General features: G+C 31.0%; 2 protein-coding genes across 3 annotated transcripts in view; one reads left to right on the plus strand and one right to left on the minus strand.

Annotated features, from left to right (window-relative positions):
* LOC143084185 (tRNA (guanine-N(7)-)-methyltransferase non-catalytic subunit wdr4-like) overlaps positions 1-300 on the minus strand; it is an 81,464-nt gene extending 81,164 nt beyond the window's left edge. Inside the window, exon 1 of the mRNA XM_076260596.1 lies at positions 291-300. Coding sequence (XP_076116711.1) covers positions 291-300 — 10 coding nt within the window. The remainder of the gene's footprint in view (positions 1-290) is intronic.
* LOC143082813 (one cut domain family member 2-like) lies at positions 155-20,726 on the plus strand. Of its 2 annotated transcripts, XM_076258671.1 has the most exons (3): positions 157-1,495; positions 10,661-10,723; positions 15,828-20,726. In XM_076258671.1, the coding sequence occupies exons 1-3, from the start codon at positions 334-336 to the stop codon at positions 16,103-16,105; spliced, it is 1,503 nt and encodes a 500-aa protein (XP_076114786.1). In that variant the 5' UTR covers positions 157-333; the 3' UTR covers positions 16,106-20,726. The 2 variants fall into 2 exon arrangements, with proteins under 2 accessions (XP_076114787.1, XP_076114786.1); XM_076258672.1 differs by lacking the exon at positions 10,661-10,723 and having other exon boundaries at positions 155-1,495.
* Positions 20,727-21,356: the final 630 nt, after the last annotated feature.

Below are 21,356 nucleotides of genomic sequence, written 5' to 3' on the forward strand. Positions count from 1 at the left end.
ATTCTAAATATTGTTAATCGAAAGAAATTGATGTGGGAATAGATTTATTCCCAAGAGGAATTGGCACGCTTCATTATGCTTTGAAAGTTGTACACAATTTAGTCTTCGCGGAATCGGAATACGCATGCTTAGAATAATGAACTTGCGCAAATCTCCAATGCGCAGGTCACAGCTGTCTAAACATGGAGGTTGAACTAAGGAACAGCTTTCTTGTTCCCAAGCGTACGTAATAGCCCCCAAATATCGACTAACCAACCAGCAAACCGCTACCAAAGGTTACTTTAACTGACAGTTTATCATTGTTTGGTGTTCGATCGTTTGTTGATCTTTGGAATGACGATGGAAAACATGGGTGATATCCCGGATCAACAAATTAATGATTCGACAGTCGCTACCCCAGTCAGTACTGGATTGAAGATTGAACCCGAAGGTAGTGCTGACATCGGTGCCGATAGTACAAGTCAACTAGCAGTTACTACTCATTCGGATACCGACTACCAACAAGTGAACAGTGTAGATGCAGTGTCAAGTCCGGAAGCTGAACAACTTGAACCAAGCATTGATGAAATAAACCGAAGCACTAATGCTATAGCCGTAACAGTAGCAAGCATGATTGATAGTACTGAGTACAGATCCCAAATGGGAGAAATGACTTATCAGACTCTTAATGGTAGGATGAGTCCATCATATAGTCCAAACAGTTATGCGACTCTGACTCCGCTGCAGCCTCTGCCTCCAATTTCTACAGTGTCGGACAAATTTAACCAAATTCAGACTACATGTGGAAATGGATTTACTTTGATGAACAATGGACTTGGAACCGTTATGGATATTAACGCTATGAACACTTACCGTTATGATCCGAAAATGATGAGTATGAATTTAAGTCCTGCCAGTATGGCTAGTATGGGGAATACTACAATGAACATGATGACAACAAATGGATATAATCAGGCAATGTCTCCGTACAGTTACAGTGTAAATGTTAGTGTTAGTCAAAACGGACTTCCATCCCCTAAATCGGAACATAGATCACCAGTTTTATCACCGAACACATTAGCTTCATATGATTATCGCAATCTTGGTGCCCAACCGGCACGATTACATTCCCCGAATCCAATGATGTCCTCAGTGAATGGATTGCATGTCAATTCAACAGTGACACCTGATGCATCCCCACACAGTCATAGTGGTAGTCCGCAACGTGAAAGATCTCTGGGTCCAATGGACACGCAAAGCAATAAACAACAAGAACTTGAAGAAATAAATACTAAAGAATTAGCACAAAGAATTAGCAGCGAATTGAAGAGATATAGTATTCCACAAGCTGTATTTGCACAAAGAGTTTTATGTCGAAGTCAAGGGACATTAAGTGATCTTCTACGAAATCCCAAGCCTTGGAGCAAACTGAAATCAGGAAGAGAGACATTCCGAAGAATGTGGAAATGGTTGCAGGAACCAGAATTTCAGCGCATGTCGGCTCTAAGATTGGCAGGTAACATTTGGTTTTTATCCCCTCCAACGGAAATTTCGTCATAGATGGCTTTCAGTGGTGAATTTGCTATTTTTTGCATTTGCCCTTTATTACATATATTTAATTTCTGTGTTGTGTTTAATTTCACTGTCTTAGTTGTTTCTTTTTGCAGCCACGTGTAGTTTAATAGTAACATTATAGTATATTGACTAAAGTATTGAATATTTGAAAGTGTAGCTTTCATTGATAAAACTATTTTAGATATGAGGCCCTGATAAACAATCGACTTCTTTATTGCTACAAATATTGACTATTGATGTCCCATAAATACGATGAAAAATAGTCAGTACATTTTTTTTCAGAAAATATTTGGGAATTTAAAAAAATTACTTATAATGTTGATTTTAACAATTTTCTTTGTCTACTTAATTTAAATTAAAACAAGAAGCTTAGCCTTCTGGCACACTTGGCAAATTTAATTGAATTGATATGTCAAATGCTCATTAGTTAGTAGAGATGTATTATTCATAACTCGACAGCAAATTTCTTTGTCATTCACTCACACTGGTAGCAGTGGCACACACATGCAATATTATATTCTATTGTTCCCAAACTAATGTGTTTGTATTGAGATATATGTGTTAATACCTCTGTATTTAGTTAATTACGCTTGAGAGGTGGTCACCTGTCGGAGAACAATAGACCAGAATGTACTTAACATCTGTTTTTGGTGTAGCCTTGTGGCACCTTTTTGTCAAACATCAAAGAAATATTTACCTGGATAAATTCACTGAACAAAAAAAAAACTTGAAATTATAAAAAAAAAAACATAACTGAATCATATGAAGTAAAGAAGGTTTTTAAAAAGTTCTAATTGTATGTAATTTGAATTGTCAGCTTTTTATTGAAAATAGAGTTCTAGTAGTTCCCTAACTCAAATTTCATGTGTATTTCTATTGCTCTTTCATTTTGATAAAAGAAAAATGTACATGTACATATAATCTAAATATTTGTCCTATTTAAATGTTTGAAATCATACAAAGCACAACAGTTTTTAGATAAGAAGGTACAATTTATAACCAAGCTAATACATTGCATGAATTGTCAAACTATTGTCAAGCATGTCAAACATGTACATGTATTTTGCACTTTCTTTATAAACAGGAAGCAAGTCTTGAAGGTTGTTCATACATATACATGTACTGGAAATTGAAAACAGAACATTTTAACTTTCTCCATTTACTTTACTTAAGCTTTAGAATTTGCAGTAAATTTAAGTATTTGTTAACTCTTGCAAGTACATTATCATTGTTGTCATACACATACATGTACTTTATTTTCTAAATTGATCAAATTCACAAGATCGACCAGCCTCTTTAAAAGCCTTTTGGTAAAAAGCATAGATTGTCTATGTTTTGCAGAAAATGTCTTATCTGTTCTTTGTGAAATTTGATCTTATATACATGTACATGTAATTTACCAGGTTAACAGTGAACTGGAAATTTAAAACTGAATCTTTATTTTATTTGCAAATAATGTATATTTCTACAGTAGCAATCTAAAAAGTTATTTTTTTCTAATTTCATTTAAAAAAGAAGTCAATCAAAAACTTTAGAAATCTAAAGTAAAAAGTGCAGTTGTTATCTATCTAAAAGGTTTGTAAACAATGGTAAAAATGGCATGTTTGTAGATAACATGATAAATCAAAGTTATTATAATCTAAAGAAGATATGAATCCTTGCAGAATTTAATAATGTAATTCCTGCTTCATCTAACAGAGAATGAGTCCACAGTTTAAACTTAATCCTTTACGTTATTTTGACGATGCCATATGGTGCTAACCAGTTGGTATTGTTTGTCCAGATTCGTTTGTCACTCAGTATTGAAGGTATGGTAATCTGACATGGATTTGACAATCCAATCTAATACCAACATTGTTTCCAACTTGGTCGTAAATTTTCTCTCAAATATCATGTACCATCATCCTGCTTATCTGGATTTTGTCACTCTTCATATTTACATTCCTGTTTGATAAACGCCAAGTTATATATAATTCTTCATACTTTTGTAAATTTAGTCATATTTCTGATAAAAAAAAATCTAGTCCATACTCAGGCATACCTGTTACTTAAAAGACAAAGTATAGAATACTGTTACAGTGTGTAATGTGAGAAATTTTTGTAAAGGGTAATAAAAACAGTTATTAGGAATTTTAATTTAAAAGTCCATGAAAGGTCCACACCAGTATTTAGGTGTACACAAACATTATCAATAGGAGGTGAATTATATTCATGCTAGAATTTTAAATTTTAAATACTTAATCACAAAAATTACTTGTCATCACTAGTAAAATATTTTTACATTTCATGTTACTTTGAACATGTTTGTACAGATTACAAAAGGTACACGTAAGGTACACAACGTGTACATGTTCATTTACTAAGTATCATAATAAGTACATGTGTATAACTGTAGTTATAGATACTCTTCAATGTCCAAGTATTCATGCACTTTTATTAAAATAATTATTCTACACATTTTAGTAATGGTTTACATACATGTATTTATTTGAGAGAGAAAGATACATTATTAATATACACATGTACATGTATACATGATTTAGTAACATGAGACTTGTATGAAATAAAAGTGTAACAGGTGTGTAGCTTATAACATTAACAGCTTTTGTTTTATTTTTAATGACATCATATGTCTAACTTTTGTCCAAGTCTAATAAAAACGCTCTAATCTAAAGAACAAAAATGTATCACTGTATGCCTTAAGCTTACATAACTTTAATTTCTCAATTAGATAATTGCAATAAAGGCCAGTAAATAAAGAAATTTTAAATTCAAAACCTAAATAAACAATTGCAATAAAACATGATCCGAAAACATGTACATGTACATATACCGGTGAAATAAAAAGCTAACTAGATTCCAGTGTTTCAGTTTACTATACAGCTATTACAGCGTTTCCTTTAATAGGTCTTTGTTACTACTTTGATATTGCGTTGAGACTAGTCCTACATGTATGTGCTTTTAAAACTCTTGAGATACATTGTTATTGAATTTGCAAATTAGTCACAAAGAAAATGAAATTAATTCAATAAGTACATTTGTTGTTAAAACACATACTTGTATGACACTATGATCTATTAGTTATTTTTTAAGGTGTTTGTCCATCTGTTAGATATGTCTTTTCCAAAACAGCATCTGGTCTGGTCATTTACACAATAGTCGTTACTTCTATCTGGGACTATAACATAAATTATTCACATTCATTTCTTATCTAGAGAAATTACATACAGAAGTTTAATCATAATTATATTTCATACTTTCTATGGATTTGCCACAATTTCTAGGATTTTCTTTTTGTTTCTCTCTTATTTTCCTAATTTTGTATAGCTTTCTGTCTTTTCAGTTTAGTTAGCTATGTACTGATCTACGATATGGATTCCATCGACAGTCGTTGATTGGTTAAGGTATTATATTATACATTCTAGGAATGGGAAGTAGTGACCTTTATATACTAATCAACGACAGTATCCCGCCTGTGCCTTGCTCACTACTAATACTAAACATTTAAATTGTATACTTTTGTACCTTCTTTGACTGAAAACTGTTGTGTGATTGAAAAGTGAAAGACTCAATTAAAAAAAAGTAATCAAGTGTTATGAATATTTTGTTTCTTGGCATTATGGTTGAAAATAATGAAAGCTATTTTTTATTATTTTATTTTGCATGATTGCAAAGTTGCACGGTAATTATGCATGTTTATTAGTTTGTTGGAAGTACACAAGCGGCAATTAATTAGATTTTTTTTTTATTTACAGCACAACAGTTATATGCATAGCCATGCGTCTTACAATTCTGCTTTATATTATATTTTATTACAGCAAATACATGTACAAGTAGATCTGTCTGAAAAATGTACCTCTTCTTAAATTATAATTATACTTATATCTATTTCTATATTTTGACATTTAGATCGCTTTGAAAATAAACAAGTACATGAAATTTGCTATTCATTCTGTATATAATGTATATAGATGCCTAATAGTTTCTGTCTTTTCTGATGTTACACATGTACATGTATATTCTATGGACTTTAAGACATAAATTGCTACTAACCCGGTGTTTGCATGCAGACATAGACATAGAAGTTTGAAGGTGAAACTGGTCATTAATTTAAAAATTAAAGAGAAATTCCTACAAGTCAGTAGATTGGCATGTTAAACTAGAAGAACATTTAATCTCCAAAATATCTCTAAGAAATAGTGATGGAAAAGATTCTGTTTTAACCTGTGCATGTGTAGATTTTTCCAAGAGAGTAAACAATGATGGAAAAGATTCTGTTTTAACCTGTGCATGTGTAGATTTTTCCAAGAGAGTAAACAATGATGGAAAAGATTCTGTTTTAACCTGTGCATGTGTAGATTTTTCCAAGAGAGTAAACAATGATGGAAAAGATTCTGTTTTAACCTGTGCATGTGTAGATTTTTCCAAGAGAGTAAACAATGATGGAAAAGATTCTGTTTTAACCTGTGCATGTGTAGATTTTTCCAAGAGAGACAAATTCTTATTTTCTGATATTAGATTTGGTTGCTCTGCACTCGTTGAATAACCCTAAGGTCTCTCTAAAGATTCTATAATACATCACTGTTTGGCTGTGTTGTGATTGAAAAAGAAACAGTCTCCAAGATTTGATGGATTGTTTTACAAAGCTATACTAGTATTCTAGCCTGTATGCATAATGAAAGGAGGCATTAAAATTTTTTCAAAGATCCAATTTGTTTGTAAAGGAGAATAACTGTTATCAAAATTTGCTTAAAAAGAAATTCACATTTTATTCCTCTGAAATTAAAAAATGATGTATATTTTAACCAGCTCCCAATTAGAAATCCATTTTAAAATGTTGGAAAATGGTACTTTAGGTAGGAGTTTGATGGATGAGCCAGCTTAAGGTTTATAATGGTCAAACTGTTAAAATGTATGGATGTGTTTTAATAGTTTAATTTAAGCAGGTGCAATGCAATTTTGAAAGGGCCATTGTCCAGTGTGTTCCCTTCCATAGACAGCTGTTTAGTAGTTGCCGAAAGGAAGACCTTTTTGTTGAAAGTGCACACCAAACATTGTACTCAGTGCAAGGAAGAGTTTCAAGATAAAAACTATTTGTTGAATACATGTATTATCTTTTAAATTTGATTTTAAAAAATAAATTTAATCTGTGGGAAACAGTTTTAAATCTCACTCAATGCTTTTATGGGTTTTGCTGATGAAAAATGAGGGGAAAAAGGTCACTTTCACAAGGAAATCTAAAATTTAATATTCTAATAATCAAGCAACAAGAAAATTCACAAATTTATAAATGATGCATACGGTGAGAAAAACAAAGAATTAAAATCATTCTGCCATCATTATTTTGGATAAATGTATTTACATAAGAATACAGAGTAGAAATATTGAATCATATCATTATTAAAATTTTTGTGTTGATGAATTCCTGCATCAGAATTTTCATCTCGGAAAATTTCACCAAGTATAGGTAAAAGAATGTTCATGAGAAATAATGTTCCTCTTAATTTGAGATTTTTAGAAAGGTAAATTTAGCTAAATCATTGTAAGTGTCATGCAGAGCAAACTAAGCATATAAGTGGACAGTAGATAAGATTTCAAACTTTAAAAATTTTATCCTCAGAATTCTTCAATCCATGTTTCATTTCTATGTAATTCATAAATTGTCACTCATTTGGTATACATTCTTTTTCGGACTTGTTTAGTATATGTATATATATTCCCCATCAGTTCCCATAGCAGATGTCCATCTTATCAGTCCTCCATGGCTAAACTTGACAAGTTTTAGACAGATGTTAAATGAGAGAATTGTAATCCAGAAACATACATTCCTCCCCTAAAACATTCCAAAGAAGGGAAAGTGAGAGAGGTGTGCGTCCTATCTTGATCATGTCAGATCAAAGTTATCTCTGTTCTGACAAGTCCCCCTATTCTCAATGTGATTTTTTAGTAAACTCTGCTGATTAGGTGTTTGGCCTAGAAGTTTTCAGCCAAAAGATCTACCCCTCGATGGGGGTGGTCGTGAGACTTCACAACCAAATTATTACGACTGGGTAGTAATGATTGACAACCAGCTTATCTTGTACAAAGTCTCATCATATTAATCTAAATAAATGGCTTGCTCAGGTATACCCCCTTCATAGAAACTCTGATACCAGGCTAATATACAATGATATTGTCATTTTTTCAAAAGTTCAATCTGCTTGTTCTGAAACTACTATTTTTAGGCAGACTTGTAAATTTAAGTCCCTTAGTTATTCATATACTGATAAAAAACAGAGGACTCACAGAATTTATGTAGACCCTGTTCTTTTAATCCTGAATCAAGAATTTATTGTTGAAGGGAAAAAAAAGGTTCAGTTGTTCAGTGGAAAATGCATATATGTAATTGTATAATAATCAGAGAATTGAAACCTTTGGAAATAATTTATATGAGGGTAATGGACATTCCTCATTGAAGAGAATGAAGTTCCTGTCCTCTTAAATGAGTGCCAGCTTGAGTCATTTCATTAGGCTATCATCATCATCACTGTCTCATTCACTTACTCCATATACTGTAATTGGATGTTGCTTCAGTCAGTCTTGTTAAGTCTGCAAAATTTGACCTCTGGTTAAATACAACACAGTTCAGCCATTTTCCTAAACAAAATGATTACCAACGCTGGGACAAAACTCGCTCTTCAGTTTTCTATGGATAATAATGATGCTTTTTCCTCTGAAATGGAATTTCGCTGTACCCAGTATATGATACAGTTAAAACACAAATAGCTTCGTTTAGATAGATTTCATTTAATCACCAACATACCCATTTGCAATTTTCTGTAAATATTGGATTTCTAAATTCTCTTTGTAGTTGTATGTACATGATGGCAAGTCTTGTATAATTAAGGCTGGAATTGGTTTGAAAACAAGATACTTGAAACCAGTCAAATGTTGAGTGGATTCTTCCACAAATGATCAGATTTAATTTTGTGATGGTGAAAACAAAAGAAGTCGGTCCTCATTACAAACCAATTTGTCCATATTTCTTGTTGCTGTTTGGATTTTTTTGTTTTTGCGTTCTGTTTGATTAGAAAGATTGTAACTATAACATCTCATCCCTCATGGATATCAAATCACTGGTTTTTTTGGTTTTGATTTTTTTCACTTCAGCTTTGTAGTAATTTTAGCTTTTCCTTTCAATTTGTACAACTTTTTTCTTGACTGAAAATTGGATGTCTTAATATTTTCTAGTTGTAGAGCTTTCACAGAGTTTTTTCACTGGCCTAAAAAAAAAGATGGGTCAAGTATATAGGAGACATGGTCTAATAAACTTTTCACTGTTGTCCGGTATAGGAAATAATGTTATTATTCTTCAAGCTATGTGATTTTCTTTACTATTTTAAACTTGTTAAGTACCATCATTCATTCGGATCAAGGGGGCATGAAATCAAACATTCGCTATTTATGACAATTCAAAATACTCAAACTCTTTTCAATTCATTGTATTTCCTTTGAATAAATATGAACACATTATCTTTTTACTTAACAGTATAACAGCTTGCTTATAAAATGACAAATTCTCATTTCAATGAAAACTTTTTACTGTAACGCTAATATGTTTTATTCAACGTAGCCATGTTTGTGTTGAGATTTCCGTGATTCATGCATTGTGTGTACACATAATAAAAAGTAGGAGATCTCCTGATAGAGAATATTGCCTTGCTTTCTCTCTGTGTGAAAAAAATGTGATTAACGGTGGTCATTATATCGATTTTTTCGAAAAAAACACCGACCAAGAATTAAAATGAAAGTTGTTCTGAGAAAGGAAATAAGCTGACTGAGATAGACACGGTTGATAAGTCACCAACACAAGTATCATTTTGTATGAATATAATTTTTCCATTTATTTGGATCCGTCATTTAGATTCCTGGTTACCATGGCAAGAAAGCTGCTTTAGTTGTAACCTGTAGAAACGTTGTTAGCTATATCACATCCCACACCTGTGCTCAGGTACAGAGTCTGAATAAGACACACACATGATAAACTTCATCATGACTAATAATACTACGACAACTCGCCTGATAAAAAATATTCTACCTAAAATTATCAATTATTCATTCCATCCTGAATAAAGCTGTTTATACATTATGCCTAAGTATGAAGTTTCAAAACATGTTGGTCGTAGGTTTAGTTTCTCGAGTGCAGAATGATTTAATTTCAGTATGCAATCAACTAAAAATTGACAACATTAAAAATGAAAGAGTGTTTTACGAGTGAATAGACTTGAGAACAAAGAAAGAGGATAGTAATTGTTATTAACCCTTACTTGGTAATGTTTGAAAACACAACTTCACAAGAATTTCTGGTGCATGCAGTTTCAAATAAAACATTTTACGTTATATGCCTCATTGGTTTGAAACTACAGTTTCAATTATAAAGCATTCACTATACTTGTCACAATTCAAAATAAATGTATAGAAATTGAACATTTTTACTGTATTTTATAATTGGAAACAAAATATTGCTTTTTATATTTCAACTAATTGAAAGTAAATTTGAATAGATCATAGCCCTGGTACTTTTCAGACAGATTGAATTCTTACTACACCCATAAGTAGCACAGTATATTATAATTATAACATGTACATGTATTTATATTATTATTTTTTCAGAGAAGTAGTGATTTATTTTCTTCATCAACTTCATCATACTTTATTGTAGAACAGCTTTTCAGGTACAAACAAGTTTGATTGAAAGAATGCCTCAGTAGTAAAAAAAAGTCTATCCTATGGTGTTAGGCTGTTTGACAAAGTCAACTGTTAATTCTTTGTCAGATATGTAATGGCTTTTCAAGAGAGAAAATGGTTTTGTCCTAACAATTATAAGATATAAAGAATCACTTCTAAATGCATTGCCTGAGCCTGAGGCAGACTTTCTCTCAAACTTGTCATCTTTTAATCTTGTTTTATTTTTCTCATTCATGTAGCATGCATCTGTGACCATACGAAAGTACAGAAGTTTTATTTCAGATCTTACCCTGTTTTTACTAAGATATATGAACATGTAACAAAGAAATAAATTTCGTGTACAAATCACTTATAAATCTCCACTTTTCTCTCTCTGTAGGCAAAACGTTCGGTGAAGTGTCGATAAAAAAGGAAGAAGGAGGGTTTGGCACATCTTTAATAGGTAGGCATACAGATTGTTATCAAAATATATGTTGTTTCAACTTACAATGAGCACTGCAAAGAAAAGAACAAATTCAAAATAGGTACCAGTTATTTTGATGTCTGAATGTTGTACATTATAGTTGTCTTCATTTTGGGAATTGAAGAATAAGACTGGTGAAAAATTCAATTGAAAAAAACAAACATTGCTGAAATGTCTAGCAAGAGAAAACTCATTTTGATGTAGTGTTAAAAACATTTCTAGTTGACTGTCATTCACCACAATGGTTTAGATAAAGCTTATTAACAATAGCCAGGTTAGCATTGGGGAAACATCTGTCGTGTTTCCTTGTCAAATATACACACACACACCATGCATGCTTTTGTTACCAATGTCGACAAATTATTTTGACTTGTATATATGAATTTATAAGGAAAATATCATATTATATCCCATGAACCATGTGTGTTATTGTCAAACCACACCAGATGCATGCTAAATAATAAATTCTTACATTTTATGTTTCAAATTTTGTGTTGATTTTATGAAATGTTTTTCTGATTAATTTTTTTTTACTCATGGTAGATTTTGATTTAATAGGTAGCTTCATTTTTTATGTTGTCCTATTTTGGCTTCACAGTCTATTGAACAGCATTAATCTAGACCATCAGAAATAGTTTAAATCCTTTGTCATAAAAAATTACATTTTAAAAATATATAGCACAGAAATTAATTTTGCATGTTCATTTGATGAAAGCTGTTGTTCAAAAATAATTCTTTGTTATGAATGTTGTATGCTACTCCAGTCATTACAAGGGAAAATTAATCGGTTTAAACAGTCTTTATAAGTTGAAACCCTTTTCTCATAGTAATATAAAATTTCATTAGAAATGGGATTTAATGTGGTTGTGATAAGAATGACATAATTCTTCCCTTAAGGTGTCCATTACAATATGGTCAGCTACTACTTGACATAAAGGAAGTCATTGTATAAATTATTCAAATGCAATCTATTCCGATACTTTATGGGGTACATCATTTGTAGAAACATTTATACTGAATATATAATGATTGGAAGTCCTTCTTTTGTTAAATGTGTAAAGAGGGCTGATTTTCATTAAGACAAGGTACCAAAATACCATGGGAAGAACTTCTGACTTTTGTTGATAAATACACCCCAATAGGTCTTTATAAAAAATCAGTAAACATCAAATTACAAATTGAATTTAATGTGAAGATATCTTCCATGTTCTTATCTAAGCGTCATTCTTCTATTCAATCCTTCTGTTTACATTTTCTGACACAAAAAGACAAATGTGAGACTTGTTCAACAGAATATTTAAAATTGTCCACACAAAAGGTAAAGTGAAATGAATGTTTATCAACCAGGAAAAATTCTTTATAGAAACCTGTGACAAATTTTGCACTAATAATAAAACGTTAGAGGTTTGTTTGCTTGTGACCTTTTGCAACCCTGTTTTTCATAAGAAGTAGGTTCGTGCCGTCATGCACACTTCAGACTGCAGAGGTTACCACTATTACATGATTGAAGCATCTTATATTGATATGAAGATTGTATTGTATATTTGGCTATTTTGGTATGTTTTTCGTTATTAGAAATACTTTGTTCTACGGCTTATCTGTGTCATACTGTGTTTTGTCATTTAAAGCACTCCAAAGTAAAAGGCTGAGCAGTAATAAAAGGGTGTATATCTTATTTTCTGTCTGGTGCATGTTACATTAGTTGACATATTACGACCCAGTATCAGCAAGTTTTTTTTATGTCTTTAAAGATTTCTGCTGTCTTTTTGTGATTATATTTTTTTTCTTAGTCTTTTGAAAATTTTAATTTATAGGTTTTTTTCTAGTCATTTAAATTTATGTAAGTTTTTGTTTTTTCGTATGATAAATACTGCAAGTAACTGTGAATCTGTATGATAAAAAATAAATTTCCATAATCACATATTTTGGATAGTTCAAACAGTATTTCGATCAGATTTTTTTTAAGTATATAATTTTCTAAATCATTTTTAAAATGGATTTGATACGATATATATGAAGTTCTATAGTGGGAGGGTATCCTGTGATTATGGTTGATAAGAATGTCTCTTGTGACGTCATATTTGATCTTTTATTTTCTACTCAATTTTTCTTCCTTCATTATTCATAAATTGGGGAACTAAGACAAAAAGACAGAATAGTAATATTTGTGGAGCTGTTTGTAAATATAAGAAAACATGTGTCATAGGCTATTAAGAGATAATGATTTATTGATTGCAATCATTTTCAATAGTTGAAGGTTATTGTGTATTATGGTAGAAAACGATAAATCATTAAAACTTTGATGTTAAAATAAACACAGATTATTTTGGAGTAAATGCTGGTTTTGTTATAAAATATTTGCATGGGAGCCTGAGAAAAGAAATCAGCTGCAGTATTCACACGTTCTACCAGTTTCTGAGTATTCCGTGGTGTACTCCCATGAAACCAAGCACTAATGAATATTTACTTTCCGCTTAATGAAACACTTGTAATCTCACACTGAAACAAACACAGAACGAAATATCGTGTTCAGAACTTCGTAGAATCGTGTCAGGGTTTTTTTTCTCCATTTTGATCAAGTCTTAATTATGTTGTTGACTTTTCTGAATTGAATTGGCTTGTCATTTTTTTTACAAAGTCTGCACAAGTCTGCACAATCTTGGTTTATATCTTATATATGGAAAGAAGAATTCAAGAATCAAAATAAGCTTAAGCATTACCCAGTCAAATGTTTACAGTCACTCCCTTTCCCCTGAAAAGTAAAGAAAAAACTCAATGTATTAAACCAGTATAAGGAAGTCTTAACTTTTGGTTTTCTCAATGTCCTAAGCAGTTAGACAAAACTGAAAGTGTTATGGAAAAAAGACAATACATAAGTTAGTGGGAGCTGCAGTACAACAAAAACATTAAAAAGGCAATCATAATATAGAAATGGTGGTAATATATTATATCTGGGAATTAAATATTGACAGATTGTTAGGAGATAAATTATAGTTGAGAAGGACAGCTAGGCTTAAGTACTTAGATATGATTAGAACTGATAGCTAGGATGTCAAGTTTTACTTCTCTCTCAACACCAAGCGTTATATTTCTGCCTTTTAAGGATATGCTTTGTTTATTTTTTTCTTGGTGATTTTGGTCTTGCAATGATGAAAAGACCAATATATGTATCAAAAACAATATGTGAAGCTGTATGTATATAAATTGCTTTCAGAATTTTCATTATTTTAACAAATGCTTTAAAAAGAAATATTTATGAATTTATTAGGTGTTTAGTTCATTCAATTCACATATTCTTTTATTAGGCCAAAAAAAAATATATGTCTGTTTCCTGCTGCCAAGGCAAAAAAATCAGGGTCGGTAGGTCGGGATTTTTTTTTTTTTTTTTTTTTTTTTTTTTTTTTAATTATTTTTGCACTCCCTGTCAGATTTGCAGATGGTTAAATGTCATGTTTGGTTAGGGTCCTGTACCCTAAAATCATTTAATCTCTTTAAAGAAGCTTTAATTGAATAATCCTCCCAGTGCCGACATTTTTTAAACCTTAATTGTAGCACATTTGTGCTGGGAGCAGCCATTTTGATTGTTTGGGTATAGTAAAATACGGATCTGGATCGGACTGGAACCGAATTTTTCTGGACCGGAAACGATTTTTTTCCGGAATTGAATAAAAAGATCTAGGGTCGGGGGCTTTGAGTCAGAGTCGGTCGGGAAACAGGAAACAGACATATATTTTTTTTTGGCCTTAGAGTAATTATTTGCATCCATATGCATTTGCAAGTGAAATTTAAGAAAAAAATAAAAACACCAAGGATTAATAACATCTTTTGTTTAAATTTAGATATCTCTCTTAACTTTATTTTTTGTTCACTTTATTATCTGAAATCCAATAAGAACAGTGTAGTGACCAAAATTTCTATGATAATATGTTAACTTTTGTTGTTGGGTTGCTTGTTGTCTTTTTGAAGTTTACTCCACCCATAAGGGTCCCTTACTATTATTATAGAAGCACAAACCTTTTTACCAAGATTGTAACAATGGTATTTTAATAACTTTTCTGAAGAAAAAAAACATCATTAAAAATCATATGAATGGCTAAATCTTTAGAAGACACAATTTTCTTGCCAGACATTCATCGTTATGTAAAATTATTTCATCATGCTCTTGGATACAAAAAAAACCCAGTTATAATACATTGAAGGTTGGACATGGTAGATTATTACTTTAATTCAATCATCCATATATAGTCTTCATGTGTAAATAGCACCAGATGATAGCAAGCTCACTGTAATGTTATGCTTCAACGATTCATTATATTAACTAGCTGGTTAGGGAAAGTTGAGTATTTCCATTTCTCTGGGGGAAAGCCATTCCGTCTACTTCGTTCTCCGAGTTAAATCTCCATGGGCATGTCTTGCCATATTAGTTTTCTTTGTTAAATACCATAGCAACAGAACCTTAAGCTAAGGTATAGTCTGCTTATTAAAATTCCTGACAATGTCCTACATGAAGAAATGTTTCTATAGTAAACCTTAGTAGAATTATATTGTCAATTCTTTGTTCAGGGAAATACAAATGAATGTTTGGTATTTTTATCAATAGATTTAATTATGTTTAAGCCATTTGTATATATCTATTGGAATTAAATGTACAACACAGAATTCTACATTGTAGACTGTGCTTATCAGTTTTATTTAGAACAGTTTTTGTCCAACAATAACATGAAATTATGCAAGAAAATGGCAGGAATCCATTAATTTTTTTAAAGTTTGCGGTAAAATTGTTGTTTCTCTAATAAACCCTTATCTTTAATTTTTTTTTTAAACTTTGCTTAAATTAATTTTAAAGGTCACCAGACATATAACCAGAATGATTTTATGTGTTGGTTTGAATATATTTCACCAGAAAAAAATCAGTGGCTTTAACTGTTCTATTGCAGGAATTATTTTCATTGTTTAGTACTAAGTTAATCCTTCACAATTTTTTTTGAAGGCTTATGGGTTATTACCCAGAATGCTTCAGAGATCTGAAATAGGTTTAAAATGTGATTACCAATATATTAATTTAACCTTTTATATATTTCAGCCTGTAAGAGAAAAGAACAAGAAATGTCTCCACAAGACAGCAGAGGAGCTCCGAAAAAACCTCGTTTAGTGTTCACAGACATTCAACGGAGAACATTACATGCAATTTTTAAAGAAACAAAACGACCTTCAAAAGAGATGCAAGCTACAATTGCCCAACAACTCGGACTTGAGGTCACAACAGTGGCAAATTTTTTCATGAATGCACGTCGAAGATCGATAGACAAATGGCGTGATGACAATGGAAATGACAATCGTGAAGGGGTGATCAAAAGCTGAGTTGTTGTTCATATGATTTTACCCTAGCAATATTTTTACTGAGTACATGACTAGATAGATGTTGTGAGAAGATTGATATATATGTGTGTATGATTTCTATGAAGCAATGTAGATTTAGACAAAAACAGAAGTGATGTTCGTCCATTTTTTATGTGCAAATATTATCTTGTAAATGCTGATTTTTAATAGCATGACAAGAAAATTGTACTAGTGAAGCATAATTAAACCATAGTGCATTGTCTCGATGACAGAAAACGCTGATAGCGCCCACACTGGAACAGAGATCTGATGTACCGACACTAGTCTAGCAAGCTGAAGATCAAGACTTTTTTTCAGTGACGCATTTTAACATTATTCTTATGTTATTTATACAGTCTGTATTGACACTTATGGGGTGCCAGTGCAGCACTTTAAATATCAAGTTTGTGTTTAGTTAGGCTCATGGCTGACATACGATTTTTTTGCTAGTAGTTTGGTGGTGTTTTAAATGTATTACACATTTATTGTCTCATAACTTGTTAGATTAACCATTCGATCAAATGGTGCAAAGATTTTTTAATGTGTCATTCCTTCTCCACAGTATGGTACATTCCATTTTGTTTCTTTTCTTTGTTTAAGAGGCCAGAAATCATCTGCATAAACATTCCATGTTGGAACTTACAAAGTTCCGCAAGTTGTTTCTTATGTCCGTATCATGTGACAATTTATTTGGCAAATTGTCATTAAAAAATTGAATGAAGATCTATTTTTTAAGCTTGTTTATCATGAAAAAAATATACAAAAAGACTATGAACAAATTATGAATTAGCAATGACTGAACTAAAGTCAACTAGGGAATCTCACTTTGTATTTTTTATCTGTAAATAATGACTCTTTTTTTATTTCACTTTAACAATCTCAAGACAATTTATCACTTTTTTTCGGACAAAATCTTGCATTTTCATTGTCATTTTGTTTGCCATGACATATCAGGTAGCTAGATAGAGTTTTCATTGTGTTCATTAAAAAATCTTACAATTGGTTGTAATTATCTAGTCGTAGCTTGTCTCTAAGGTAACAGAAATCACCACAGAAATTCTGTGTTGTGTGTGTGTGTTATGATCATACAATCACTGTATTCAATTGTGCAATATTTATTGATTTTTTTTTGTAATGGATTTTAGGTGATTATTTTGTTAATTATTATTTATTACATTTGTTGATTAATTTATTTGTTTAATGAGGACATTCATTGATGATTTGGGTGATTGTCATTATTGATCCAATGAAACATTCCACTGACTCAGATTCTGTCAAGAGTATCCATGTCATTTAGATGCTTCAATAAGGTTTCGGTAGTTAGATCTAAATCTCATTTTGAACAAATGGCAAGTATCCTAGCTTATGCTTTTAGTTTTTAGTGGCAGCAAAAAATATTACCAGATCTTGAATATCTTGTAAAACAAATACCTTTTGATCACTTTACAATGTATTTGTTGTTTTATAATGAATTATAGCTGGTTAGTCGGTTTGATCTGCATTTAGAAATGTACTAGATCATTTAATCTTTTTGAATGGTTGTACCGTTGTAACTTTTATATTTAATCTCAAATTCCTTGAAGTTTCTGACTACTTCTTGAAGAAATCCATCCCATGAAATGAAATATCCAAAGCTCTACAAATTCCCTGCAACTTACATTGCAAAACTATGGTAATGAGTTTTATAAGTTTTCCATATTGCTCATTTTATACAAATCCCTTTTACCATTTACTTGGCTTTTTAAGAAATCCATTATTATACACTTTTCAATGTTTTGTTATCTTTTTTTTTTTTTATAGATTTTGCCCTTTTATATATATGACTGCCAACTTTTTCTTTAATGAATCTTTTTCTATGTTATGGATAACCAACAAGTAGAAGATTGATTCTGTGTAATAAGAGTTTATATCAGTCTGCATTGTTGAGAAAAGGAATTGACACCAATCTTTTTCCATTCATCAAAATTTAATGTTTTTGACTTACAGTAGGAGTAAAAAATTAAGGGGGGAGTTGTATGTCTTTTCCAGTATATATTTTCTTGATCCTATTTTAACATGATTTAGTCATACTGCTTTCTAAGAACGTAGTTGTATCATAATTTCATTAGTCAGAAATGGGGAAAATAAATGCTTTATTTAATTTATTAGTCACTGATAAATGTACTAAGCTATTTCTTTACTCTTGAACACACAGCGGCTTTTCTGGTTGTTGGTTGTCTTTATTTGTTAATGTTGGTGTAAGATTTTGTGTTTATTTATTAATTTATTGAATGTTGTGTTTATAAAACATAACTGTAAATTTTTGTGTATACATTGTATATGTTGGAACAAAATGTCCTCTGTTGCATGGGGCATGCAATAAAAAATGTATTGAAACTTTTAGCGGTGTACAGTAATCTCTTTGTCATATGTAAATATCGGCCATTACATCATAGTGGTCATTTCGACCTGTATATATATTGCCTTTATGACAGTGATCAGGAAATATGTCCCCTTAAAGTACCTCACAGAAACAGATATAAATATTTGCATGGTTATTTCTGTTTTAGATATTTTTATAAATAGATGTTTTTTTGGACGTGGTGTTGTAAAACGATCAATTTTTATGCATTAAAGATAACTTCTCCTTAAAGAAAAATATTTTTAAAGATCTGAACAATTTTCAATTTGAATCTCAACAATTAATTTTATTACTAATATTAAACAGAAGAAATTAAAATATTCTCAGTTGTGTGTTGTATACAATTTCCCAAAGTTTGATACATAAAGATGACAAGCTGTTGTACTACTTTGGAAAGTGCTATTTTATTTTATTACTATACATGATATATGGTCCAGATTAACATCTTATTAGCTATCCTCCTGTTTTAGTTTTTCCTTTATGTATAATATGTCCCTATAAAATGAATCACATTTTGTGGAATTATATAAATAAGGAGAATAAACTAATTTTCAGGATACTTTACCTAGGAGTCCTTTCTTTAATTTGTCATGGTTGTAAATTCTCTGTTTGCAATTAACGATAAAAAATATATAAATATTAAACATTTTATTCTTATTGTTTTGAAACCCCACATTTAAGAATTATGTGGCAACATGGAGTTATCATTTGTGAACAAATTTGTTACTACACATGTATCGAGCCTTGAATAACAATAAAAAAAATAAGTATTCTTCTAAGGTGAAATGCAACATATAGTTATCTTTTGTGAACAAAATTGTTACTACACATGTTTCGAGCCTTGAATAACAATACAAAAGGAACTTTTCTTCGAAGGTGAAATAGTTTGTCTGTTGCATAGAATTCCATTTACACTAGAATCAGTTACTTGTCAGAGTTATTGTTAAATAATTTATGAATGGAAACATGTTGCTACTGAACAAATAACTTATAAAATTTCTTTTAGAAGTAAGGTACTGTAACAGTTTGTCAAAGGATTATTTGCAAGTTAATTTCCATGGTAACAAGGTCATGTGATGGGAAGTATAACAGCTGTTCTCCTTTTGTGGGATATTTAATGTTTTATCAACAAACAAAACAGTATGAACCATAATTTTTTTTTGCAGAAATTGCTTTTGCAAACAAAATTATAACGAAATTACTAAAACAGGAAATCTTGGTCATTGAGAATCGTTAGATATATAAAATTTTCTAACAAACCCAATCTGCTCCTGAAATAAAATAAGATAAAAATGTTTCCTGTAGAGTTGAACTTGTATTTCTAGGTATTCATAATAGCAAATTCATCGCTGGCTTTAGGATTCAGCTTTTAACATAAAGTAGTGCATATCATGACTGTATATAGTATTATGGGACATTCCGATCAGTCAACACTTTCACTTAAACAGAGATGGGACCCAAATTAGGGTGACGAAACAAAGTATCTTAAAATAGAACAAATTTAACACCATAACTGTTTATGTGAAAGTGAGACAAACTTCAGGGACCATTAAATGATGTATTTTCCTTCATAAAATTGCCATAAGGAATTAAAAAAACCTAGTCACATAATTCAAACAGTCCCAATCATGTGACTAGCCAGTCACATAGTATATGAATCATGTGACAAGTCACATGGTTTCTCATTATGATCAACTTATTTATTGTGCAATATACATACTTGTGTGTTGTGGTGCATATAGTGTTAAAATTGTACAAGTTATGTGTTTTCATTCATCACCATTTTTATGCATTCATTTTATGATTATTTATTTTTAACAGTGACATCTTCATACATAGATTTTCAACCTCATTGAAAAACATTTTTATTAATAGTGTTGAGACTCAGAAAAAAACATATTAAAAGATAATGAACAAACAAGGAACTTTTCTGTTGTTTAATTTAGTATAAAAATTTCCTTTTCATATCAATTGCTCACGTCCGAGCTTTGTATTTCAATGTTTTTGTAATCTTGCATTTATGGTTTAGAACACGTCATTTCAATGTGTTAATCTGTGGGAACAAAAGAACTACAAACATTAGGTAGTCTGTTTTTATGTGTCTATTTTTAGAATGTGTGAATCCTATGTTTCACACTTATGCAAATGTTGGAAACATAACTTGTACTGATTATGAACAATAAATAGTCACCAAGCTATAAATTTTATCATATTTTTTTTACCCCTGTCTATGAAGAATATGTTATGGTAAGCTGTTCTCCCTCTGTCTGACCTTTGTATATAAAAATAAGAAAATGTGGTGTGGGTGCCAATGAGACAACACTCCATCCAAGTCACATTGGATAGAAAATAAAAAAGTATAGGTCAAAGTACAACTTTCAACACAGAGCATTGTTTTACAGAACAGCAAACTATAAAAGGTCCCAAAATGACTGGTGTAAAATTAGTGTACGTCTACAAATATACTGAGATATTGTATTGAAATCAAAGAGACAACAACCAAATGACACCACAAACTAAAAGTTATCTAAAGGTCAGCATAAGGTTTCAACAAAAGACAAGTTTCTGTACAATATGCCAATGAGACAACAACTGAATGATGTCAAAACCCAAAAGATATCTGAAGGTCAACAGACAAGGTTTCTACAAAAGACAAGTTTCTATACAATATGACAATGAGACAACAACTGAATGATGCCAAAACCCAAAAGATATCTGAAGGTCAACAGACAAGGTTTCTTTCTACAAAAGACGAGTTTCTATACAATATGACAATGAGACAACAACCGAATGACATTACAAACAAAAAGATATCTGAAGGTCAACATAAGG

This window comes from Mytilus galloprovincialis, chromosome 7 (assembly GCF_965363235.1).
Source record: "Mytilus galloprovincialis chromosome 7, xbMytGall1.hap1.1, whole genome shotgun sequence".
NCBI classification, from domain to species: Eukaryota; Metazoa; Mollusca; class Bivalvia; order Mytilida; family Mytilidae; genus Mytilus; species Mytilus galloprovincialis.